Source organism: Oncorhynchus masou, chromosome 6 (genome assembly GCF_036934945.1).
Source record: "Oncorhynchus masou masou isolate Uvic2021 chromosome 6, UVic_Omas_1.1, whole genome shotgun sequence".
Lineage (NCBI taxonomy): Eukaryota > Metazoa > Chordata > Actinopteri > Salmoniformes > Salmonidae > Oncorhynchus > Oncorhynchus masou.
This window is the reverse complement of record NC_088217.1, coordinates 28,222,192-28,248,563: the sequence shown is the minus strand read 5'-3', so window position 1 is coordinate 28,248,563 and position 26,372 is coordinate 28,222,192. Positions and strand designations below refer to the sequence as shown.

The following is a 26,372-nucleotide window of genomic DNA, read 5'->3' as shown; positions in this document are numbered from 1 at the left end:
TATTAATATAAAAGTACATAATATGAATATACATAAAATATGTTCAATGATGATTAAATTTAGTTTTTAAAACATATTATCTTTGAGGTCTCCAATTCAAATTAAAAGTGTTAACCGGGAAGTGTTTGGTCACGAAGCTCTTATTGTGTATTTACGTTTTCCACGTAGATGAGGACAGAACACTGACCTTCTCTTCAGTACATGTTTCATTGAAGTCAAACTTAATATTTTATTTATGTACTTCATAAAAGCGAAAGATAGAAAACAAACGATATGTTATTGTGAGGACAGAAAGGGGAATAACCCTTCGAATAGCCGGTACAGGCTAGCTCGCGAACTTTCCTTGCGTTGTATAGTTAGCTAGCTCGTCGTTGTAGTCACTGTGCGCAGCGGGTTGTTATTTGATAGCTACACATTCTACGTGTGTAAATTAATCATGGCAACTAGGCGCTTGACCGATGCCTTCTTATTAATGCGGAACAATGCAATCCAAAATCGTCATATATTGGCTGAGCAAGTGAGTACATACGGCACCAGTCGTACTCTGAGTACACGTAGCAATGCTGCGGTGAGTCTAACGTTAATTGTGTGTGTGTGTGTGTGTGTGTGTTGGCTAACACATTTACTAAACTAGCCGTAGCTTGATTACGTCTCCTCGTTAGCTAACTAGCTTGTGGCCATCTACCACAGATTAATATGATGTTGGCTACTTGCTGCATTAAGCTGTCAAGCTAGAACGCAACAACTAGGTACAGTTAGCTGTCAAGCTGGAACGCAACAACTAGGTACAGTTAGCTGTCAAGCTGGAACGCAACAACTAGGTACAGTTAGCTGTCAAGCTGGAACGCAACAACTAGGTACAGTTAGCTGTCAAGCTGGAACGCAACAACTAGGTACAGTTAGCTGTCAAGCTGGAACGCAACAACTAGGTACAGTTAGCTGTCAAGCTAGAACGCAACAACTAGGTACAGTTAGCTGTCAAGCTAGAAGGCAACAACTAGGTACAGTTAGCTGTCAAGCTAGAAGGCAACAACTAGGTACAGTTAGCTGTCAAGCTAGAAGGCAACAACTAGGTACAGTTAGCTGTCAAGCTAGAAGGCAACAACTAGGTACAGTTAGCTGTCAAGCTAGAAGGCAACAACTAGGTACAGTTAGCTGTCAAGCTAGAAGGCAACAACTAGGTACAGTTAGCTGTCAAGCTAGAAGGCAACAACTAGGTACAGTTAGCTGTCAAGCTAGAAGGCAACAACTAGGTACAGTTTGCTGTCATGCTAGAAGGCAACAACTAGGTACAGTTAGCTGTCAAGCTAGATGCGCACATTTGCCTTGGCCTGAGTCATGTCACAGAGGCATGCATTTAGAGTACTGATAGCCTCAACTTGCATTACCAATCATCTTCGAGCGTGCGTTCTCCTTTGGCATGATAAAGTCAATTGAAGCAATGCATTTGTCAAAGTAAGAAACAAATTAAAAGTTTGGCTTAAGGTAGAACATGAAGTAAATTTTAGGGGCAATGTTCAGTACTTGATAAAGAAGTCTTAAGTGTATGCTGGGATGAGTTGGATAGTCTTTTGTTATAGAGATGGTCAAATGTAACAATTGACGTGTTGCATTTTATGAGGTGTTTGTTTGTAGTGTGTGTACCCTTTTGCTTTTTAGTGATTTGCTTTCTCAAACCTACCCTTTTTAGATGGTGCTTTGCTCTGTTTTAGATTTAATTGATCCTGTGCTTGGTGTTGGGTTGTTAAACTGTTTAAGGTATTTTACACACACTTTACAGTGATATAGCCTAGGCCTACTTGTTATTAAGATATTTGTATATGCTAATTTAGAATACCGAGTTTGTACTGTTGGTCACTGATATATATTTTCTATTTTTCATCATTGACCAGGATACAGGGCCTTTTACAAATGCTGTCTATGTAAGTCCATAATATCTTAGCCTATTTATTTTGCTTAGTTTCAAAACTCTAAAGAGTTCATAGTTTCCCCTTTCAGTCCCTCTTCCATTCACCCTCCTACTTCTGGGCACTAAGATGTTTTGACTATGTGACCGTTATTGTGTTCAGCAGCTTCATAGTAGAACTCAAATCCAGACTTTGAAATGCCTTCTTTTCATCCACCTGATTGTGGATAGTCGAGGAAGCGTTAGGCCCAATTCATTACATGACAAATCAGTTGTTTGGCGTTTTGGAGCATAGTAATGTTTCTTTGGATCAAAGAGCAAATCCAGTGTTTACTTGGCTTTGAGTTTCTGAAGTAGCTTAGGTGCTCCTCGTTTTTATGGCATTATTTCTCTTGCATGGTGTTCTGGGTGCTCATGCTGAGTGATTTGCATGCATATTAAAATCCTCTTATAATGCAAATCTTTGTCCTACATCTTACCTTTCTCTAGGCCTATATGACATGCTTATGTGCTTAGGGTAATCATTTGGAGATCAGGGACATAGGCTAGCCCTATTTATTTGCCTTCGCGCACACACTCTCATGTCACACTTCACTGACCCAATGTATTTAGGCCTAGCATAGATTTATCAAAGACAGGCCTACCTTTTTAAAGGGTGATTTTACATGTTTGAAGAACCTCGATTGATATAAAAAAATTTGTCAAAATTAGAAATTTTGGAACATTTAGTATGATCCCTCTTTAAACGTTATCTGTGACATTGCATGAAAATTGTCTGTATGAAGCTGATCACTGCTTTTTGTCTGGGGCTCACTTACTGTTACTTCTCTCACTTCACTTCATCTCACCTCTCCCTCTCTCCTCATTGGACTTCGCTGGGGTCTGCCAATCACATTAGGAGCTTGATGAGGTACTGTCCAATCTCCTTGTATCTAAACTATACTATCAGAGTCACAAGGACCTATTTTTCTGGGGGAAACATAAACCATGCTTTGTATAGAAAGTATGCTTGAAATGGGAAATTATATGCTGTGTATTATCTGTGATGTTCCTATCAGTTGGCTGATGACCGCATGGCCCTGGTCTCTGGGATACGCTTGGACCCAGAAGCTGCCATCGGAGTCACCAAGAGACTGCCGCCCAAGTGGGTAGATGGGGTCGATGAGGTAAGAACCAATCACATGCTTTCTACAGAACTTCAGTATGATGAGTTTTTATTTTGTCTTTACAGTGCTTTCGGAAAATATTCAGAACCTTTCACTTCTTACACGTTTTGTTGCATTACAGCCTTATTGTAAATAAAATACCCCATAATGACGAAGCAATAATGTTTTTTAGAAATGTTAGCAAATGTATTAAAAAAAATAAAAAACATACTTTATTTACGAGTATACAGAGCCTTTGCTATGAGACTTGAAATTGAGTTCAGGTACATCTTGTTTCAATTGATCATCCTTGAGATGTTTCTACAACTTAATTGGTCAATTCAATTGATTGTACATGATTTAGAAAGGCACACACCAGTATATATGGTCCCACAACTGACAGTGTATGTCAGAGCAAAAACCAAGCCATGAGGTAGAAGGAATTTTCTGTAGAGCTCCGAGACAGAATGGTGTCGAGGCACAGATCTGGGGAAGGGTACCAAAACATTTCTGCAGCTTTGAAGGTCCTCAAGAACACAGTGGCCTCCATAATTTTTTTTAAATGGATCAAGTTTGGAACCACCAACACTCTTCCTAGAGCAATCGGGGGAGAAGGGCCTTGGTCAGGGAGGTGACCCAGAACCCGATGGTCCATCTGACAGAGCTCTGGAGTTCCTTTCTGGAGATGGGAAAACCTTCCAGAAGGACAACCATCTCTGCAGCACTCCACCAATCAGGCCTTAATGGTAGAGGGCCAGACGGAAGCCACTCTTCAGTAAAAGGCACATGACAGCCCGCTTGAAGTTTGCAAAAAGGCACCTAAATGAGTCCGACCATGAGAAACAAGATTCTCTGGTCTGATGAAACCAAGATTAAACTCTTTGCCTTGAATGCCAAGTATCACGTCTGGAAGAAACCTGGCATTATCCCCACGGTGAAGCATGGTGGTGGCGGCAACATACTCTGGGGATGTTTTTTAGTGGCAGGGACTGGGAGACTAGTCAGGAATGAGGCAAAGATGAATGAAACAGTACAGAGAGGTCCTGCTCTAGAGCGCTCAGGAACCCAGACTGAGGTGATGGTTCACCTTCCAACAGGACAACGAACTTAAGCACACAGCCAAGACAACGTTGGAGTGGCTTCGGGACAAGTCTCTAAATGTCCTTGAGTGGTCCAGCCAGAGCCCATAGTTGATCCCGATCGAACATCTCTGTAGAGGAATAGCTGTACAGTGACGATCCCCATCCAACCTGACAAAGCTTGAGAGGATCTGCAGAGAAGAATGGGAGAAACTCCCAAAATACAGGTGTGCCAAGCTTGTAGTATCATACCCAAGAAGACTCGATGCTGTAATTGCTGCCAAAGGGGCTTCAACAAAGTACTGAGTAAAAGGTCTGAATACTGATGTGAATGTAATATTTCAGTTTTTTATTTTTTTACTAAATTTGCAAAAATTTGCTTTGTCCATTATGGGGTATTATGTGTAGATTGAGGGGGGAAATTATTTAATCCATTTTAGAATAAGGCTGTAATGTAACAAAATGTGGAAAAAGTCAAGGGGTATGAATACTTAACAAATGCACTGGATACAGTACCAGTCAATAGTTTGGACACATCTACTCATTCAAGTGTTTTCCTTATTTTGACTATTTTCTACATTAGTTTTGATGTCTACACTATTATTCTATGAAATAACATATGGAATCATGTAGTTAACAAAAAATTGTTAAACAAATCTAAATATTTTTGAGATTCTTCAGATGCCGCTCTTTGCCCTGATGATAGCTTTGCACGCTCTTGGCATTCTGTCAACCAGCTTCATGAGGAATAGTTTTCCAACAGTCTTGAAGGAGTTCCCACATATGCTGAGCACTTGTTGGCTGCTTTTCCTTCACTCTGCGGTCCAACTCCTCCCAAACCACCTCAATTGGGTTGAGTTCGGGTGATTGTGGAGGCCAGGTCGTCTGATGCAGCACTCCGTCACTCTCCTTGGTCATGTAGCCCTTACACAGCCTTGAGATGTGTTGGGTCATTGTCCTGTTGAAAAACAAATGATAGTCCCACTAAGCGCAAACCAGATAGGATTGCTTATAGCTGCAGAATGCTGTGATAGCCATGCTGGTTAAGTGTGCCTTGAATTCTAAATAAATTACTGACGGTGTCACGAGCAAAGCACCATTACAGTTCACCTACGCTGCGTCTCATGAAGACACGGTGGTTTGAACCAAAAATCTCCAATTTCGATTCATCAGACCAAAGGGTAGAGTTCCACCAGTCTAATGTCCATTGCTTGTGTTTCTTGGCCCAAGCAACTGTCTTCTTATTGGTGTCCTGTAGTAGTGTTTTTTTTTTTTGCAGCAATTAACAATGAAGTCCTGATTCAAGCAGTCTCCTCTGAACAGTTGATGTTGAGATGTGTCTGTTACTTGAACTCACAAGCATTTATTTGGGATGCAGTTTCTGAGGCTGGTAACTCTCATGAACTTATTCCTCTGCAGCAGAGGTAACTCTGGGTCTTCCTTTCCTGTGGCGGTCCTCATGAGTACCAGTTTCAACGTAGCGCTTGTTTTTTTTCAACTGTACTTGAACAAACTTTTCTGCATTGACTGACCTTCATGTCTTAAAGTAATGATGGACTGTCATTTCTCTTTGCTTATTTGAACTGTTCTTGCCATAATATGAACTTGGTCTTTTACCAAATAGGGTTATCCTCTGTATACCCCCCCCACCTGCCTTGTCACAACACAACTGGCTCAAATACATTAAGAAGGATAAAAATTCCACAAATTAACTTTTAACAAGGCACATCTGTTAATTGAAATGCATTCCAGCTGACTACCTCATGAAGCTGGTTGAGAGAATGCCAGGAGTGTGCAAAGCTGTCATCAAGGCAAAGGGTGGCTACTTTGAAGAATATAAAATATATTTTGATTAGTTAAACTTTTTTTTTGGTTACTACATGATTCCATATGTGTTTCATAGTTTTGATGTCTTTGTTATTATTCTACAATGGACAAAATGGTGAAGATAAAGAAAAACCCTGGAATGAGTCGGTGTGTCAACTATTGACTGGTACTGTATATAATATTTTTATTCACAGTGAATGAAGGATAACGATGTAAAGACATTGGTAGAGGAAAAATGTACAATCTTTGAGGCTAAGGGAGGATTGATGTATTTCCAATCCAATAAAATCTGTCTGTGGGCCAACAGGTAGACAAAGGCAGTGTCATCTAGCTGTCTATTGGTCAGGGAAGGATTGTTTTGTACTCCAAAAATAGCCTTTTCTGCACTAGGCTGCAACTCTATATCCAATGCTTCAGAAAGGGTCTTACATATAGTGGACCAATCTACCTGATGTGGACAGGACCAGAACATGTGAGTCAAGTTTGCCAAGGAGCTTTTACACTTGTCACATGTACCATCAAATTAGACAGAATTTTAACAATATGACCTTACTGAAATGGATATGGTGAAGTACCTTAAACTGTCTAAGGCTGAGCCGGGTACAAGAGGAGCTTCAATTTACTTTATTAAGTAAGCCACTATTTCAGACTTCATCAGAGATCTCTCCACCAAGTTTATTTTCCTTTCGAGGACTGTCTTTTTAAACGTGTAGTTTACAATTTTACTACTTGATGTTAGATGGTCCCTCATCCTGAAAGTAGTTTATGGGTCAGGAGAAACTGAACCATGGTTCAGTTTTCTTTCAACAGCCACAACAAACTGCACCTTACTTTAGCCACCACAATCAATGGTAGTGATGGGGACATGTGAGCATGTTAAAGAAATAAATATAATATTCATGGCCAAATCACCTTTTTAAGTAACATCTAACCAAATATGGAGTTTCAGGGTGAGGAACAATCAAACATCAAGTTGTAAAATAGTGAGCTAATCCTTTACGTTTAGGCTATTACATATGCCTAGTTTCACCACCACAATGAAACTGTTGAGCTGTGTATATACTTCAGAAAATGTCAGCTTATTAGTATTTGGCTATACCAAATTCCAAGGTTCCGTATCAGTCTTCTTTAAAATGTCATTTTTATTGGAGCTTTCAGTGCATGTCCTGTTCTCCCATGCATCTGTGTTAATCTTGTGGTTGCGTGGGCTTTCAGATTCAGTATGAAATCACACGGGTCCAGCAGAAAATGAAGGAGCTGGCCGCCCTCCATGATAAGCACATGAACCGTCCCACCCTGGATGACAGCAGTGAAGAGGAGCATGCCATAGAGATCACTACTCAGGAGATCACACAGGTTGGTCAGTGACAGAGGAGTCCATACAAGAAACACAATTGAAGAGAATATCTTATTATTCAAATCACTATTTATTATTCAAATCAAATTTTATTGGTCACATATGTGTTGAACAGATGTTTTTGCGGGTGTAGTGAAATGCTTGTGTTTCTAGCTCCAATAGTGCAGTAATATCTAACAATTTCACAACAAACAATGCACACAAATTTAAAATAAAGAATATGTAAGTATTTGGACAAGCAATGTCGGAGTGGCATAAATATAGTAGAATAGAATACAGTATATACATATGAGATGAGTAATGCAAAATATGTAAACCATTATTAGTGACGAGTGTTCCATTATTAAAGTGGCCAGTGATTTCAAGTCTGTGTATATAGGGCAGCAGTCTCTAATGTGCTAGTGATGGCTATTTAACCGTCTGATGGCCTTGAGAGAAAAGCTATTTTTCAGTCTCTGTCCCAGCTTTGATGCACATGTACTGACCTCGCCTTCTGGATGATCGTGGGGTGAACAGGCAGTGGCTCAGGTGGTTATGGTCCTTGATGATCTTTTTGGCCTTCTTGTAACATCAGTTGCTGTAGGTGTACTGTAGGGCAGGTCGTTTGCCCCCGGTGATGCGTTGTGCAGACTGCACCACCCTCTGGTGAGCCCTGCGGTTGCGTGTGGTGCAGTTGCCGTACCAGGCGGTGATACAGCTCGACAGGATTCTCTCAATCTGTAAATGTTAGTGAGGGTTTTAGGTGACAAGCCACATTTCTTCAGCCTCCTGAGGTTGAAGAGGCGCTGTTGCGCCTTCTTCACCACACTGTCTGTGTTGGTGCACCATTTCCATTTGTCAGTGATGTGTACGCCAAGGAACCTGAAGCCTTCCACCTTCTCCACTGCGGTCCCATGGATTGGATGGTGGGGGGGGGGGTACTCCCTCTGCTGTTTCCTGAAGTCCACGATCAGCTGCTTTTGTTGATGTTGAGTGAGAGGTTATTTTCCTGGCACCGCACTCCCAGGGCCCTCACCTCCCCCTGTAGGCTGTGTTGTCATTGTTGGTAATCAGGCCTACTACTGTTGTGTTGTCTGCAAACTTGATGATTGAGTTGGAGGCATGCGTGGGCACGCAGTCGTGGGTGAACAGGGAGTACAGGAGGGGGCTGAGCAGGCACCCTTGTGGGGCCCTGTGTTGAGGATCAGTGAAGTGGTGTTGTTTCCTACCTTCACCACCTGGGGGCGGCCCGTCAGGAAGTCCAGGACGCAGCTGCACAGAGCGGGATTCAGACTCAGGGTCCGAGCTTAATGTTAAGCTTGGAGGGTACTATGGTGTTGAATGCTGAGCTATAGTTAATGAACAGCATTCTTACATAGGTATTCCTTTTTTCCAGATGGGATAGGGCAGTGCGATGGCATCGTCTGTGGATCTATTGGGGCGGTAAGCAAATTTAAGTGGATGTTAGGTAAGGTAGAGATGATGTGATCCTTGACTCGTCTTTACGGAGGGAATAACAACACTGTTTGTATTTTGCCATATTCCCAATCACCTTACCATGGTTAAATAAGGTGGTTTGTGCGAATGCTGCCATCTATCCACGGTTTTTGGCTAGGGTAGGTTTTAATAGTCACAGTGGGAACAAAATCTCCTATACACTTCCTGATTAACTCGGTCACTATTCGTCAATGTTTATTCTGAGGCTACCTGGAACATATCCCAGTCCACGTGATCAAAACCATCTTGAAGCGTAGATTCCGATTGGTCAGACCAGCGTTGAATAGTCCTTAGCACGAATACTTCCTGTTTCGAGTTTCTGCCTATAGGAAGGGAGGAGCAAAATGGAGTCGTGATCAGATTTTCCTAGGGGAGGGTGGGGGAGGGCCTTGTAGGCATCCCGGAAGTTGGAGTAGCAGTGGTCGAGTGTTTTATGCAGCGCGAGTACTACAGTCAATGTGTTGTTAGAACTTCGGTTGCGTTTTCCTCAAATTTGCCTTGTTAAAATCCCCAGCTACAATAAATGCGGCCTCCGGTTATGTGTTTTGCATAATGTCCAGTGAAGTTCTTTGAGGGCTGTCGTGGTATCGACTGGAGGGGGACTATACATAGCTGTGACTAATCTAAGATAATTGTCTTGAGGTAATATGTTTAGAATTTGATTGTGAGGTATTCTAGGTCAGTTGCACAAAAGGAGTTGCGTTTCTGTACGTAATCACAATCACACTATGAGTAGTTAATCATGAGAGATACTTATTCATTTCTGCGCGATGAACTGAGAACCCAACTGACTACGTATGGGGACAGTATATCTCGAGAGAGCCATGTTTCCCTGAAACAAACAATATTACAATCCCTGATGTCTCTCTGGAAGGAGATCCTTGCCCTGAGCTCGTCAACTTTATTATCCGGAGACAGAATATTAGCGAGTAATAGCGGTGGGTAATGTGCGTGCCTCCTGAGTCGGACTAGAAGTCCACTCCACTCCAAATACCTCTTCTCCTCCGGTGGTGTTTTGGATCAGCCTCTGGAATCAGTTCAATTGCCCTGGGGGGTCGAACAAAGGATCTGTGAACATGTACAGTGACAGAGATGGGAATCTAGACAAGAAACCCCATTGAACGAACTTTGAAGAGTCACTACTATTATTATCACCTAAGATACCTTTTTCCTCAGCTGGTGACACCTCATAAGTGGCCTTCTGGAAAAGCCACCGCCTTTAAGGAGTGCCTAATAATTGTTGTTATGAATGGAGCTCTTTGTTTGACAATATGATCTAATAATATTTAGAAGTACGTGTTTACCTTTGTGCCTTTTTTATGACGGCCAACAGTATATGCAGCCTGCTGATGTAATATGTTAACCATTGTGGCCATTCTTGTTATGTAGTAGGATAAGAACTTATTTTTTTTATCAGTAAGTATTTCTCTGTGCTTTCGGTTTGTGTAGATTAGATGTGTTGCTTGGGTTTGTGTAGATTAGTGGTGCGTGGGTCAGCGGTTTGTTCACCCACCCGCAATTGCTAATAACCTATCAACAACCACACGATTATATGTGGTAAATAGAGAATCTGAGGCCCGCACCCGACCCCAACCCGCAAATATAGAAAATGCTCTGTAGGCTACAGTCAGATTTGGGACCGTTTATAAGTATTATTTTTGACAGGAATTTTTCTTGCTTAATTTAATGTGTTTCTGCTTATAATTTTGGACATTTTGGTAGGCTATTTGTCAGTCATCTTGTTTAGAAGAGAAGCTGCATGTATCTAATTATGTCATTAGATGTTGCCCTAGAAGACTAAATAAACCCTTGCTCACCAGAATAAATTATAATGAATGCTTCAATCTTGGTGACATCAGTAAAGTTTTCTCTGTCAATTCTGCTTCTTTCGTGGAGCAAAGACGTTTAGCGACCGGGGAGAAAATGCAATAACTCTTTCTGGGCAAAATTTCCAAATGACATCCGTTTGACAGGTTGTAAGGAAATGGAATGCTGTGGAAATGACTTTTTACCTCTACAGACAGTCCCTAACTGCGCATTCATTCACATTCTCTTAAGATGCTGAAACAAATAATATTTATCCACTCCTGTTCCCAAGTCAAAATGTACATTTGGTGAATCACTTTACAGCAAGAAATTCTTAATTCTGCAGGATTTAATATTAAGTTTATGTGGGGGGGTTATAGACCTACAGTCAGTTTCCAGATTCAGTTTCCATTTAATCCATTTGAACAGTAGGCTTCAGTTGCATTGACGTGCCATAGGCCTATTTGAAGTCCCCGTCAAGTGACTGTCAAATTTTTATAGCGCCTCAGAATCCTGACACATAGCATATGCACTGCTATCGTCTTCTTTTACCACTTGACTAATGTTTGGGAAAGATTTGGTGTTCTGGCCCTCCTTTCTCTTTTATTTTCAACTTTCCATTTCACAGCTTTTCTCATATTTTTCTGACATTGTCCTTTTTGGCTCAGTGGATGACATTAACTTTTTCTGCCAGTTCACAATAGCATTTGGTGGTTGGTGTGCGTAAAGTTAGCCCCTAAAGCTTTGGTTTACACACTAAAGCCAGAGAGCTTAAAATAATGAAAGAAAAACCTCAATTTAGCCTATAGATATAAATTGCACTATAATTACACATTTATGGATAAAAAAAATACATTTGATTTCTCTTTATTCAACCCGACTCTTTATGAATCTAAACGCGCCTGCCCTACGTAGATAACCACGGGACTGTGGGTTGAGTTAACCTGCACATCACTAGTGTAGATATTAATTAGTTATTTTGAATTTAAATTGTACAAAGGTCAAATGTTTTTCTCTAATATAGCAAAGATATATTGAGTGCTTGCTCTTTTGCCTCTGTGTGTAGATGTTCCACCGGTGTCAGCGTGCAGTGAGAGGTCTGCAGTCTCGCTGTGGCCACTGCACAGAGCAGGAGGAGAGGCTTCTGAGAAACGTGGTGTCCTCGTTGGCAGGGAGCCTGCAGGAGCTCTCCACCAACTTCAGACACACACAGTCCAGTTACCTGAAACGTAAGCGAGCACTCACTCAAACTGAATGGTGGTATTTCACCTTACTGTATTTATTCCTACACCTCTTCAGCTATCTTCCAACCCTCACTTCTCTCTCTTCTGGCACGAACTTGTGCACACACACACCAAATACACACACACACACACACACACTCTACATTTCTCTGGTCTTAGGTTTCACCTGCACCCTCATCATATGTCTCTTTTATTGTCATAATGTTGATGCTTTCTGTTACAGGCATGAAGAATCGCGAGGAGAGATCAAAGCACTTTTTTGACTCCGGTCCTCTAATGGAGGAGGATGAAGACATAGCACTATATGACAGGGTGAGCTTGGAACTGACACTGTCAGTGTATTTTGACATTTCCCTGATCAGCATTATTGCTTATACATACAGTTGAAGTCAGAAGTTTACATACACTTAGGTTGGAGTCATTAAAACTCATTTTTCAACCACTCCACAAATTTCTTGTTAACTAACTATATTTTTGGCAAGTCGGTTAAGACATCTACTTTGTGCATGACACAAGTCATTTTTCCAACAATTGTTTACAGATTATTTCACTTATAATTCACTGTATCACAATTCCAGTGGGTCAGAAGTTTACATACACTAAATTGACTGTGCCTTTAAACAGCTTGGAAAATTCCAGAAAATGATGTCATAGGCTAATTGATGTCAATTGGATGTGTACCTGTGGATGTATTTCAAGGCCTACCTTCAAACTCAGTGCCTCTTTGCTTGACATCATGAAACAATCAAAAGAAATCAGCCAAGACATCAGAAAAAAATTGTAGACCTTCACATCCGAAAGCCTGAAGGTACCAAGTTCATCTGTACAAACAACAATAGTATGCAAGTATAAACACCATGGGACCACGCAGCTGTCATACCGCTCAGGAAGGAGAGGCATTCTGTCTCCTAGAGATGAATGTACTTTGGTGCGAGAAGTGCAAATCAATCCCAGAACAACAGCAAAGGACCTTGTGAAGATGCTGGAGGAAACCGGTACAAAAGTATCTATATCCACAGTAAAACTAGTCCTATATCTACATAACCTGAAAGTCTGCTCAAAACCACCATAAAAAGCCAGACTACAGTTTCCAACTGCACATGGGGACAAAGATTGTACTTTTTTGAGAAATGTCCAGTGGTCTGATGAAACAAAAATAGAACTGTTTGGCCATAATGACCATTGTTATGTTTGGAGGAAAAAGGGGGAGGCTTGCAAGCCGAAGAACATCATCCCAACCATAAAGCACAGGGGTGGCAGCATCATGTTGTGGGGGTGCTTTGCTGCAGGAGGAACTGGTGCACTTCACAAAATAGAGGGCATCATGTGGAGGGAAAATTATGTGGATATATTGAAGTAACATCAGTCAGGAAGTTAAGCTTGGTCGCAAATGGGTCTTCCAAATTGAAAATGAGCCCAAGTACACTTCCAAAGTTGTGGCAAAATGGCTTAAGGACAACTAAGTCAAGTTATTGGAGTGGCCATTACAAAGCCTTGACCTCAATCCCATAAATTTGTGGGCAGAACTGAAAAAGCGTGTGTGAGCAAAGAGGCCTACAAACCTGACTCAGTTACACCAGCTCTGTCAGGAGGAATGGGACAAAATTCACCCAACTTATTGTGGGGAGCTTGTGGAAGGCTACCCGAAACATTTGACCCAAGTTGAACAATTCAAAGGCAGTGCTACCATCTACTAATTGAGTGCATGTAAACGTCTGACCCACTGGGAATGTGATGAAAGAAATAAAAAGCTGAAATTAATCATTCTCTCTACTATTATTCTGACATTTCACATTCTTAGAATAAAGTGGTGATCCTAACTGACCTAAGACAGGGAATTTTTACTCTGATTAAATGTCAGAAATTGTGAAACTGAGTTCAAATGTATTTGGCTAAGGTATGTAAACTGCCAACTTTCTTTGTGTGGTGTATGAAGAGGTTCCTGGACCGCAGGGAAAATGACCTGTGAACAGCACTATTCGACTGAAGTATTTTCATAGCATTAAGATTGTAACAAAACTATTTTTTTGCCTGCAGAATGGAATAGGGTGCCATTTGGGACGAAGACAAAGTTTTATTCAGTGAGCCCATATTTCTGATCTCTCCCAGGGGTTTACAGGTGACCAGCTGGTCCTGGTAGAGCAGAACACAGTGATGGTGGAGGAACGTGAGAGAGAGGTCAGACAGATTGTCCAGTCCATCTCTGACCTGAATGAGATTTTCCGAGACCTGGCTGGATTGGTGGTGGAACAGGTCTGTGAGGGAAACCCTATTCAGTGATTGGAAACACCATGTTTATACCTTGTGATGATTAACATCAATAACAAACTGTGTCAGTATGGCCCATGGATATGGCTTTGTATGTTTTCCCAACTGATTTGTTTCATTCTTTATCCAATATCAGGGCACAGTACTTGACAGAATTGACTTCAATGTGGAGCAATCGTGTGTCAAAACAGAAGAGGGGTTGAAACAGTTACAGAAGGTGAGGACACAATGTTAGATTGTGCAACACATCTGAAACATCAACAATGGTTCAAACGAAGCCCAATTGATGATTATGTCCATGAAAAAGGGTAAGATGTCATCTTGCCCACAAACTTAATTATAACATTTTCTCTGTTTTCTTGCAGGCTGAACAGTATCAGAAGAAAAACCGAAAGATGCTGGTCATTTTAATCCTTACTGTTATAGTTGTCGTTCTAATACTTATTTTATTTGGGACCAAGTTCTAGTGATGCATTTCTTTGCTTTTGGTATGTTGTGTGTGCTTGTATGAGGGTATTATCTGTACTTCAAATGATGTTGATTACCTGTCCAACTTTTCAATCAACATCTGAAGAATCATTCTTCCAGAATCTCGTGCTGTATGACTCATGGAGATGTTGAATGCATGATTCCTAAGAGAGGACAGCCAGGGAGAGTTCCTATTTAACTTTGGAACATGCCTGCACACACCCACTGTGCTCCAATACACCCTTGAACATGACCATATCCATGTGTCATGGTACTGCTACAAAGAAACACAGAAAAAACATATTCAATTCCCTTGTGGTCGACTACTGATTAATTGTTATGGCCATATAATTTGCTTGGTTTTGGAGAAAATAAGTGGTTTTCTTGTGAGAATTAGCATCATCTGTCCAGTTTTAGTGTAAGCTATAGTTGTAACCTCTGCTCTTCCATTTATGTTATTCCAAGAGAAGAATTCCTACAATTCAGCTACTGCACACATGAATACTGAATGTAAACATTTTGTCTCGTGGTGTTGCTTTTACGGACCCTGGTCATTGCACACACTTCATTTGTTTCATTTTCTGCTTTTTCATGTTTATTTTTTCAAAGAGGGAGAAATTACAATGGTTTTTGTGACTCAGTGGCTGAAACTGATTGATTGAATACCAATAGTTCCGTTTGGATTCAGACCATCCTAAATGAATGTCTCTGTACCAACAGCAGTGTCGTTCATGATGGTGCACATTTAGATCACATGACTGCTTTCTCTTGTTTTACGACCCTTTCTGTTGTTCGGTGTCACTAACTGATACATCAGTTGAGTTTATTTAGTATTTTATACCTCTCACAGTTTGCACATATCGAAAGACTGATGATTGGTTTCATGTCTGTCAAACTACTGTCTGCTGTATATTATTAAATTATTTATTTTTTAATTTAAATTCTATAAAAGGTCAAAGGATTTTGTCTAATATGGCAAAGATGTATTGAATAGCCTAAATTGTGTCTGTGGCGGCCTGTGTTGGAATGAACGATGTGTTGCAAGCTTTTGCACTCAAATTACTTTGCCGATTCCGCTACAAAATCAACACTACAGTTTCTTATGAAGAACGGTCCTGTTTTTTGGAAAGATATGTGACCCATTTCATGTTAAATTCTGAATAGATTTCAAAGTGTGCTCAAGTCTTTATTACTGATGATGAAGCAGAATTCATTTTGAAGTCCCAAATGGCACCCTATTCACTAAATAGTGTACTACTTTTGACCAGGCCCAATAGCCAGGGAATAGGGTACAATTTGGGATTCGGGAATCCTTGGACAGAATTAGCTATTTCCAAAACATTGTCCAAGTTCAGTTTTTTATATAGATTTATATATATTTATACACACATCAATTATAAATCATAATTGCTCATGTCTGGATGTTTTCTTTGGGTGGGGAAACACCTTCGTCCCAATGGTATATTATGGCTCATGTTATTCTTGTGTTTTTTTTGTTTTGTTTTACGATTGTGGATATTAACGGTTTAAAGAAATAATACACGTGCATTGCATTGGTTCGTATCCGCAGTTTGAGATATAGCTGCTTACCAAGGAAACATTACGCATAAATAGGATTGGATAGTCTTTTCCACTTTGATTTACGGGGAAAATGAACAAAACGTATTGGTTTAAAAATATATTTCTCACACACTATGTACAACTACTGTACAGAAAAATCCAATCCTATTCAAGATCCGTGCTAGTGCTGACTTCCCATTCAATCTCAGCAGTGGCACAGCTCTTTGAAAGGCAGGATGTGCGATAAAGTGCAAAGGGCATCAATCCATCGGTTTGTCCAAAGATGGCGAACGTGGTGCTCGAGTTCAAGGCTTCTGCTGGAGATTCGGAGCCTCAAAATCGCCCTGTCCTAATTGTCGGTCAACTGAATAACTTGGCCCAAACAAACTGGACCCAGGTCAAGGGGAAATTGCAGCCAGCTGTCAGCGAAAAGGTGAGGAAATAAAAAGTCGGGGCTGCTCGTGCTTGAGCTCCCCGGCAAGCACTCGTCAACTGGCGCTGACATTGCAAGCTGGATAGTGTCAGTAAAAAAATCTAATTAGTAAGTCAGCTAACTAGTAATTATAATATGAAAAATGCTTAATGTTACTCTTGGTATTCTGTGAAATAGTTCCAATGGGCCATGCATAGTTCATTGGCTTGAATCTGACAATGCAAACAAAGTTAGCTAAATGCTTGCTAGCTAAATTAGCTATCACAAATCAAGTCATGCTAGCTTAGCTTTTAACATACCATCTCCATTCTCTAACCACATTGACTCGTTACTTGATCCCTGACAATATTTTATTGGCCTTTATTCTTAATTTCAAGAAATTCTCATTTACGTTTCCCCACCCCATTTTACTTGAAGAAGCCAGCCTGTAGGAAAGGCAGTTTTACTGGATTAGTGAGTTAAATTATGTTTCAAGTTGCATGTGCCCGAATAACCTAGCTTTTGCTCCTCGTGACTACTTGATGTTTGGTCCTGCCAGCTGCATGTGGAGTCAGACCAATTCTGATCTTTTCCACTATTAGTGTTTAGACCAATAAGAGCTTTTGCCATTAATTGGGGAAAAGGATTAGAATTTGGCTACCTGTGTAAACGCAGCCTTTGATCACTATTTGGTCTTCTGCTTTGCTAATATCTTATCACTGTTTGACAGCAGTTGTGCAACTTGCAGGTAAATTGTTCAACAACACATTGTCAGACAACTTATGTCATGCTTTCACAAGTCTTACTGTATTCAGTGCCATTCAGAATCGATGCCCGCGTTTATGTGATCATAATAATGTAGCACTCACAGTGACAATTTGCTATCAAAATGAAAACTTTATTTTTTTTTATCCAGGTCTGGCAGGCTGCTCTCACTGCTCTGAACCCTAACCCTACTGACAGCTGCCCTCTGTACTTGAGCCATGCAGCTGTGGCAGCACTGCCCTCACGGGTTAGCAGACACAACAGCCCTTCCTCTGCCCACTTCCTTTCCCGTCTGGTCCGTACCTGCCTGCCTGGAGGGACAAGCCGCTGCATCCTGGTCAGTCAGTTCACTGCACTGGGATTAAAGACTAATTCGGAGCTATACGGGGCCGGTTTCCCAAACACATTAAGCCTAGTCCTGGATTTAAATGCACTTTCAGTGGAAGTTGTCCATTGAGAATAGTTTTTAGTCCAGGACTAGGCTTAATCTGTGGTGGGAAACATGCCCGTGGAGTTTAGGGTGATGCTGACCTTATCTGCCATTACGCGTCAGACACCAGACATTTATTATTCAATCCTTAGTGATAATGTGATCGTTAAGCCATAGATGGGCCCCTACAGCTGTCCGAAGTCTCAAACAAATATAGGTTAGGCCTACATGTGGTTGCATATTTAAAGTAGGCCTATGCGGTATTCTTTTGATTTTACTTTTAAGGCAATATGCCAAATTGCATGCTTTATGATTGACACACTGCATTTATTGATCATTTTAGCTTGACTGTTATTACAGATTTGTTATCAGACAGTGAAAGTATGTTTGTTCCTGTCTGTCCAGGTGGTGTGTGAGCGGTCTGATGTGTTTGCCTCAGCCTGTGCCATCGCCCGGGCTTTCCCCATATTCTCCCGTCGTTCTGCCTCCTCCCGCAGGACCGAGAAGAAAGAAGTCACTGTGGAGTTCATCACTGTGGGCCAAGACAACGGACCACTGGACCCCACTATACTGCAGGTACCTCTAACTTCTATACTAGTCATTGCCAGAGCCACTGTGGACCTACATCAGCCACTGTTGTTGCTGCCAACCACTGGTTTTGTAAATGACTGATCAAACTGACTACAAGAGCTATATGGAGTGCTTTTATGATGTACTGCACAAGTATTCCTACCAAACCGTTTAGTATGGGCACATCTGTTCGGTCCGCACTGTGAACCCGAATGAATACATTAAAAAAATATAAAAACCACCTGGCCTATAGGCTATGCCTCTTGAGTAAATCTGAGCTGAAAAAATATTGTAGGTTATTTCTGTTAAAACCACTACAGTGCTGTGGCAAGTAAAACATTTTTTGGCCAAGCAGATTATAGATGTAAAAAAATAACTAGCAAACAATTACGCTACTCCGATCAGAATTGAATCGGTGTCCTCCGGATGCGAAGTTTTGCTCATCCCAATCTCTGTAGTGTGCATCAGAGTTTAATTATTGTAGGCCAGCGTTGACAGGCACGAGCGGTCTTTCACTCATGCAGTCGCAAGATTGTTTTTTGAGATCAAATTGAGCTGTGTTTGCACCATAATTTGCAAATAAATTCATTAAAATTCCTACAATGTGATTTTCTGGATTTTTTTTCTTCATTTTGTCTGTCATAGTTGAAGTGTACCTATGATGAAAATTACAGGCCTCATCTTTTTAAGTGGGAGAATTTGCACAATTGGTGGCTGACTAAATACTTTTTTGCCCCACTGTACATGATTTTTTCCATCAGTCTACACACGTTACCCCATATTGTCGAAGCAAAAACAGGTTTTTAGACATTTCTGCAAATTTCTTAAATAAAAAACATACCTTATTTAAGTTTGCAGACCCTTTTGATATGAGACTTGAAATTGAGCTCAGGTGCATCCTCTTTCCGTTAATCATCAACTTGGAGTGCTCCTGTGGTAAATTCAATTGATTGGATATGATTTGGAAATGCACATACCTGTCTATATAAGGTCCCACAGTTGACAGTGCAAGTCAGAGCAAAAAACAAGCCGTGGGTTCGAAGGAATTGTCCGTAGAGCTCCAAGACAGGATTGTGTTGTGGCACAGATCTGGGGAAGGGTACCAAATAATGTCTGCAGCATTGAAGGTCCCCAAGAACAGTGGCCTACTTTCTTAAATGGAACAAGTTTGGAACCACTAAAACTTTTCCTAGAGCTGGCAACGCGGACAAATTGAGCAATCGAGGGAAAAGGCCTTGGTCAGGGAGGTGACCGAGAACCCGATGATCACTATGACAGAGCACCAGAGTTCCTCTGGAGATGGGAGAACTTTCCAGAAGGACAACCATCTCTGCAGCACACCACCAATCAGGCCTTCGTGGTAGAGTGGCCAGACAGCAGCCACTCCTCAGTAAAAGGCACATGACAGCCCGCTTGGAGTTTTCCAAAAAGCCCCTAAAGGAGTCTCAGACCATGAGAAACAAGATTCTCTGGTCTGATAATCAAGATTGAACACTTTGGCCTGAATGTCAAGCTTCACGTCTAGAGGAAACCTGGCACCATCCAAAGTATGGTGGTGGAGCATCATGCTGTGGGGATGTTTTTCAGTGGCAGGGACTGGGAGATTTGTCAGGTTTGAGGGAAAGGTGAACGGAGCAAAGTAAACAGAGATCCTTGATGCCAACCTTCTCCAGAGCACTCAGGACCTCAGACTGGGTGAAGGTTCACCTTCCAACAGGATAACGCGAAACACACACCCAAGATAATTCAAGAGTGGCTTTGGGATAAGTCTCTGAATGTCCTTGAGTGGCCCAGCCAGAGCCCGGACTTGAACCCGATCGAACATCTCTGGAGAGACCTGAAAATAGCTGTGCAATAACACTCCCATCAAACCTGACCGGACTTGAGAGGATCTGCAGAGAAGAATGGGGTTAACTCCTCAAATATAGGTGTGCTAAGCTTGTAGCGTCATACCCAAGAAGACTTGAGGCTGTTGAAGCAACTTTGGCAGCAATTATAAAGTACTAAGTAAAGAGTCTGAGTACTAATGTAGATGTGATGTTTTACTTGTAATACATTTGCAAAAAATTCTGAACCTGTTTTTGTTTTGTCATTATGGGGTATTGTGTGTGGATTGAGGGGGGGGGGGGGGGGTTACTAATGAGGCTGTAACCGAACAGTGGAAAAAGTCAAGGAGTCTGAATAATTTCTGAATGCACTGTACATGCATAAATGTAAATCCAGAGTACATGTTTGCATGGTTGTAATTCTCTCTGGATAGGAGCATCTGCTAAATGACAAAAATGAACTTAATTTATGCTTTGGCTCTTGCCAGTGTCTTGCCAATGCTGCTGATGGAGTGAGACTGGCAGCACGGATTGTGGACACACCATGCAATGAGATGAATACTGATCACTTCTTGGAGGCAAGTGATATCATAATGTAGTTATCGTCTGCGTCACAAATGGCACCCTATTCCCAACATAGGGCACTGCTTATTCCCAACATAGGGCACTGGGTTTAGGGTGCCATTTGGGACGCTACCATAAAGCAATAGCACACTTGACAGTGACTTCTTAAAACAACTTAATTAAACAAAATGTGCTTTTTTTGACTGGGTATGCCTTTTTGTCTTCAGGAGATTAAGGCAGTGGGAACTGAACTGGGCATTTCTCCTGTTATCATTCGAGGAGAGGAACTGAAACAGAAAGGATTTGGAGGTAGTGTATCAGGACAGGAGGGTCTTGGCTATGTGTTATGCTTCTATGTTTTGGACCAGATTATGTGAGTTTGCTAAATATTTTAATGAACTGAGTAAACACACCGGTGCAGAATCAAGGTGACTTACAAAGCTGAGGAGGGCCAAGAGCAAGAGAGGGAGTGTGTTGTAGTGTCCACAACTAGTCAACGTGGAATCTGAAAAGACCCGTATCCCAAAAGCATGAAGGTCTACTTCGTGCACATGCTAAAAGAAAGGAATGAGGTGGGTAGCTAACTCTCATTGTAGAAAAGTATTTATAAACAATAAATCTGATCTCTTAATTTTCATTCTGTCTATACAATAGGCTATCATTGATTTTGGCCCAATAGGCCTGACATGTTACCTCTTATAAGGAGCTTTCTGTTTTGATAGGGGTATACAAAATGTCAGGCCTACCTATAGAAAAATACAAAAACATCACTGCAATACTGCCTCCCTGGCAAGAGTGGGCCGAAGGGTGTTTAGCATCCCCAGTCGCTCTGCAAGCGCAGAGAGGTTATTCTCTGCTGCTGGGCTGCTCTGCAGGCACCATCACACGAGCCTGAAGCCACACTCTGGCCAATCTCTTGTTTCTAAAAGTGAATTCAAAGGCACTAATAATTCATTAGATTTGAATTATAATTAAGTCACAGCCTATATGCACAATTTATAGAGTACAATGACTTAATACAACAAAATGTTTAAATGCTGAGTGCTTAATGTTCCTACCAGCCTAGTGTGTCGACACTCGCAAATGCTTCATTATTTATTTATTTATTTGTAGGCTATAGCCTTGACATATTAGGCTAATAATATAGCCTAAATGCATTTAAGCTACCCATCTGGTTCCTGACCTATTTAAAGTGTTTTTATGCAGTTTAATGCGACACCTCGCCTATTTGAAATTGTGAATGCTTTTAGTCGCCTTTTCATGTTTATTAAAATACTTTATATAAAAATATGGTTTATAATATCATATGGTTTGTTTTCAATACTTCAAAACCAAGTAGTCACAAAAATAGATGGGTTTTGGTTAAATGGTGATTTTAAGGAATGGAGCAACTATGGACTGTCAGTTTATCCTGTGAGTGAGGATTGTATTTTAGAGGAACGGTTGGAAAGAATTTGGTACGCCAAAGCAACTCTGCTCTCATACTCTAATTGGGACTCAAATCTGTTTGGTGCTTTGCTTCCCATCACACAAACTGTGTGGGCCAGTTAGAAAAATATTTTTTAATTATGTGTATCAGCTCGCATGTATGATGACCACACTCTTTCTTCCACTTTCCTTTTGGAGTTTTGTGGGGGTTGGTTCTCCTCTCGGTCTTTGAATGTGCAATGTTTATATCCTGATGTATTACTTTCTCAGTAAACTAGCTAATAAATGGGACCCAAAAGATTTAGACCAAAAGGAATGTCAAATTAGTTTTCCCACGTTGGAATAAAGCTTGTATTTTAGTTTGAGTTGTCTTGTGATGTAGATGCACTCATGGTTGTTTTCCCTGATAACCACACTAATATTGAGTTATCAACTCAATTACTTTGGACTGTTTGGGCCCTCAGGCATCTATGGAGTGGGCAAGGCAGCGGTGAACCCCCCTGCTCTGGCAGTCCTGAGCCACAAACCAGATGGCGCCACCCAGACTATTGCATGGGTGGGCAAGGGAATTGTATATGACACTGGAGGCCTCAGCATCAAGGGAAAGGTAAAGGCAAGCATGAGGCTTGTCAGTTTAGCTGCATCCAAATAGCACCATGTTCTCTATAGTGCAGTACTTTTGAACAGAGCCCTATGGGCCCTTGTCTAAAGTGGTGTACTATAAAGGGAATGGGGTGCCATTTGGAACAGATCCATGATGTGATCATTCTGTATTTTGTATAATTAAATGGATATTTAACAGTAGCCAGCAAAATAAGTATTCAGTTACAATGTTGTAATGTTCTTTTGCCCCCCCACATCAAGACCAACATGCCTGGGATGAAGAGAGACTGTGGTGGGGCAGCAGCCATTTTAGGAGCTTTCAAAGCTACTGTCAAACAGGTGAGATCTACCTACTGCCCCTGGTTAATCTTTCAAATCAACCTCTTATTTTGCAACATTCGGTCCTGTTTGGAGACACCCTATGGGATTGTATTGAGCGTTTGAAAAGTTGTGCATTTCAAAAAAGGTCTATACACGTCTTTTTTTTAGGGCTTCAAAGACAATCTCCATGCCGTATTCTGCCTGGCAGAGAATGCAGTCGGACCCGCTGCAACACGGCCAGATGACATCCACACACTCTACTCTGGAAAGTGAGTACCCTCCTAAATGTTGGATTAATTTAAACCAGTTAGGCAAAGTCATGGGAAACAGGCTGATACAATGGCAACCTGATGGAGGAAAGTAGGGGTTTTCCTTCTGATGGGCTTTGTGTGGGAAAGACACAATTGGCTGATATTTGACCAAGGATCATTTATTACGATGCTGGCTTAGTTTGTGGTATGAATAGTGTTTTTTGTTCTCTTTTTGCTGCCTTTCTGATGAAGGACCGTGGAGATCAACAACACTGATGCCGAGGGCAGGCTGGTGCTGTCTGATGGTGTGGTGTATGCCAGCAAGGACCTCTCTGCTGACATCATCCTGGATATGGCCACCCTGACAGGGGCACAGGTGTGTGACTGGCAGGCTCTTCTATGGCCACAGCACTGCATCTTTGGCAACAACACACACCATATATAGGCTGAAATGAACATGTGCAAGGGTCAACAGGGCTTGTGACAGATAATTCTACCCAGTAAGTTTTTTAATTTTGCTGATCTTTGCCCTAACTGAAATTTTCGTGGGCTACAGCTAAAACTCACCACATTCTCTGAGGAACTTAAAACAACGTATCAAGGTTGTCTCACACAAATGGATGGTGTGTTTGTGTCAAACAAAATCATTAGGCCTAAATATTTCCTTATAACAGTTGTTCTAACTCAAACACAGCTTGTGCTGACTGATAAAGCCACATCATGTGATAACCCTCATGATTCACTGATGAGCTCATACTGAAAGTCACATGCACCACACAGTATTATTTTGGCTACCCAGTGAAGTAGTTCGCTAATGAAATGTTAGTGAGGTCTGATGCACAAAAACAAGGCTGGTTTTTGTTGCTGCCCATCATAAGCGTTGGGTGAATTTGTACTCAATACATACATAATTTAACTTATTACCACCTTTCACTTTAGTTCATTACCATAGTTCCTGTATAACAAATTACTACATAAGTATATGTTTCAAACAATGGTTTAATTTGTCTCTTTCCTAGGGGATCTCCACAGGGAAGTACCATTGTGCTGTGATGACCAACAGTGAGCAGTGGGAGATGGCATGTGTGAGTGCAGGCCGCAGCAGCGGAGACCTGGCTCACCCACTGGTCTACTGCCCAGAGCTGCACTTCAGTGAGTTCACCTCAGCTGTGGCAGACATGAAGAACTCTGTGGCTGTGAGTGGCACTACTACTCTACTCTCTGCTGTATGCCCAGTCTACCAGGTCCTAATCTTAGATCGGAGTACGATCAAGTAGCTCCATACAAAGAGTTAATGCTTCTACAGCCTATCATGATTTTTGTTCATTTTCCTTCACCCTATTATATATTTTCTGGATAAGAGCATCTGCTGAATGACTAAAATATAAAGGTATCCCCTTTCTGTGTGTGTGAAAGGACCGGGAGAATGCTACGAGCTCCTGTGCCGGCCTCTTCATCGGCTCTCACCTGGGCTTCGACTGGCCTGGGGTCTGGGTCCATGTGGACATAGCCTCCCCCGTCCATGCTGTGAGTGACTGGATATTTGGGTTTAGTGGGGGTGTTTTCCTGGACACCGATTTAAGCCTTGTCATGGACTAAAAAGCTAACTTAATGGAGGAATCCCCACTGAAAATGCTTTTTAGTTCAGGATTAGGCTTAATGTGTCCAGGAAACCCCTTCTAATTAAATATTTTGGAAGTATAGACATAATCTATTAAATCCATTTCAGCCACTCCCATATCTTGACAGACTCAAACACTCAAGTGTGCTCTAACCTGATTCAGCCTAGCTCAAACAAATGAGGAACGAAAGGATCATCCTCTGTATACATTATCTATCTAGTGCTTGCAGATCGGTGAAAAAACAAATGTGTAAGAGCTAATGGAGGGGGGCTGGGAACAAAAATATATTTGAGTCATGGTGTAACCTGTTGTATCATTCTCTTCCTTCCTCTCTGCAGGGGGAGCGTGCTACTGGCTTCGGTGTGGCTCTGCTCATGGCTCTGTTCGGCCAGGCTTCCGACGACCCTATGCTCAACCAGGTGTCTCCTCTGGGGGCGGCCAGAATGAATGCTGCATCCGGGGACCCGATGGTGCGCGACAGCAAAAGGCGGAGACTGGTGTAAAACCTCGAAACAGCCACCTCGGGACTCCTCTGCCTCACAAACTCCAGACCCACACACCTCCCCTCTTTACACTGACATGCACTGTTCACCTAGAAAGCATTTCCAATCGTCAATTCTTAGTCTACTTCTTCACGATGCAGTGAATAACATGTGGGGAAAAGAGCAGGTGGCTAGAATTTCTCTCAGATTTGTTTGTGTTGTATTTAATTGACTGTCTTTTGATTATTTGTCCCACACAGAGTTGGGAGGAATTATGAATGTGCAAATGTTTATAGCATGTTATAGACTTAAAGGTTTTGCTGTCCTTGAATAAATTACAAGAGCATTATCACAATTTCTGAAAATGAAATCAAAATAGTCTGAAATTGACTGTTAAAATAACTGAATGAGGTATGTGATCCAAGCGATCCTGTGAGCTAAGTGATTGTTTCCTTTTTCTTTCAATGTGTCTTGAGTAAATTCGCTAGGCAAACACAAATTTTGGTATGCAGCCAGGGCTTATCCACTGTTGCCAAACTTATCTTTATGGACATTGGGAATAACTTGTGAATAATAAAGAGAGCTTTTGGAGTAATCTGCTTTCTTATTCCTTGTAAAATGATAACTGCATAAAATAAAATGTTAACAAACTTGCCTGTAACAAATGTATAGTAAGCAAGAAAACCATAAACTATTGATGCAGGTCTTGTGATATTGGGGGGGGAGGGAGGGAGGGGGGGGGGGGGTAGTTCAGTGTTACCAGCCAGGCAACATATTACCAAGATACACTTCTGCCATACTCCATCCCCAAGTGGCAGTACCAACTGGGTGAAGGGCTCTTCTCTGCTAGGAAGCCTGGATAAATCGACAGGTGTGAGTAATCTGGATGATTGGCATTCTGTGATCAGAGGCTTCTTGGCCTGCCAGTGTTTGTGGGTTTTTGTTAGTTAATCTATAGTTTA

At 41.5% G+C, this 26,372-nt stretch overlaps 2 protein-coding genes across 6 annotated transcripts; both read left to right on the top strand.

Annotated features, from left to right (window-relative positions):
- The first annotated feature begins 136 nt into the window (after positions 1 to 136).
- On the top strand, positions 137 to 15,992 carry LOC135541820 (syntaxin-16-like). Of its 5 annotated transcripts, none has more exons than XM_064968228.1 (9): positions 137 to 517; positions 1,893 to 1,922; positions 2,965 to 3,072; positions 7,173 to 7,313; positions 11,663 to 11,825; positions 12,064 to 12,152; positions 13,950 to 14,093; positions 14,245 to 14,325; positions 14,474 to 15,992. In XM_064968228.1, the coding sequence occupies exons 1-9, from the start codon at positions 437 to 439 to the stop codon at positions 14,573 to 14,575; spliced, it is 939 nt and encodes a 312-aa protein (XP_064824300.1). In that variant the 5' UTR covers positions 137 to 436; the 3' UTR covers positions 14,576 to 15,992. The 5 variants fall into 5 exon arrangements, with proteins under 5 accessions (XP_064824300.1, XP_064824298.1, XP_064824301.1 ...); XM_064968226.1 differs by having other exon boundaries at positions 137 to 568; XM_064968229.1 differs by lacking the exon at positions 1,893 to 1,922.
- A 385-nt stretch (positions 15,993 to 16,377) lies between these two features.
- npepl1 (aminopeptidase like 1) lies at positions 16,378 to 26,005 on the top strand. Its single transcript, XM_064968225.1, has 12 exons — positions 16,378 to 16,569; positions 17,465 to 17,650; positions 18,149 to 18,319; positions 20,628 to 20,717; positions 20,931 to 21,012; positions 22,596 to 22,738; positions 22,996 to 23,073; positions 23,224 to 23,324; positions 23,559 to 23,682; positions 24,326 to 24,502; positions 24,723 to 24,833; positions 25,267 to 26,005. Exons 1-12 carry the CDS (start codon positions 16,420 to 16,422, stop codon positions 25,429 to 25,431), a joined length of 1,578 nt encoding a protein of 525 aa, XP_064824297.1. The 5' UTR covers positions 16,378 to 16,419; the 3' UTR covers positions 25,432 to 26,005.
- The last annotated feature ends 367 nt before the right edge of the window (positions 26,006 to 26,372 follow it).

Bases quoted from the DNA above. Each gene is read 5' to 3' on its own strand.
- LOC135541820 (XM_064968226.1), top strand. From the start codon at position 437: ATGGCAACTAGGCGCTTGACCGATGCCTTCTTATTAATGCGGAACAAT. The intron at 1,923-2,964 runs GTAAGTCCATAA...TGTTCCTATCAG, and splicing joins CTTTTACAAATGCTGTCTAT to TTGGCTGATGACCGCATGGC. The intron at 3,073-7,172 runs GTAAGAACCAAT...GTGGGCTTTCAG, and splicing joins GGGTAGATGGGGTCGATGAG to ATTCAGTATGAAATCACACG.
- npepl1 (XM_064968225.1), top strand. From the start codon at position 16,420: ATGGCGAACGTGGTGCTCGAGTTCAAGGCTTCTGCTGGAGATTCGGAG. The intron at 17,651-18,148 runs GTCAGTCAGTTC...CTGTCTGTCCAG, and splicing joins GGACAAGCCGCTGCATCCTG to GTGGTGTGTGAGCGGTCTGA. The intron at 22,739-22,995 runs GTAAAGGCAAGC...CCCCACATCAAG, and splicing joins GCCTCAGCATCAAGGGAAAG to ACCAACATGCCTGGGATGAA.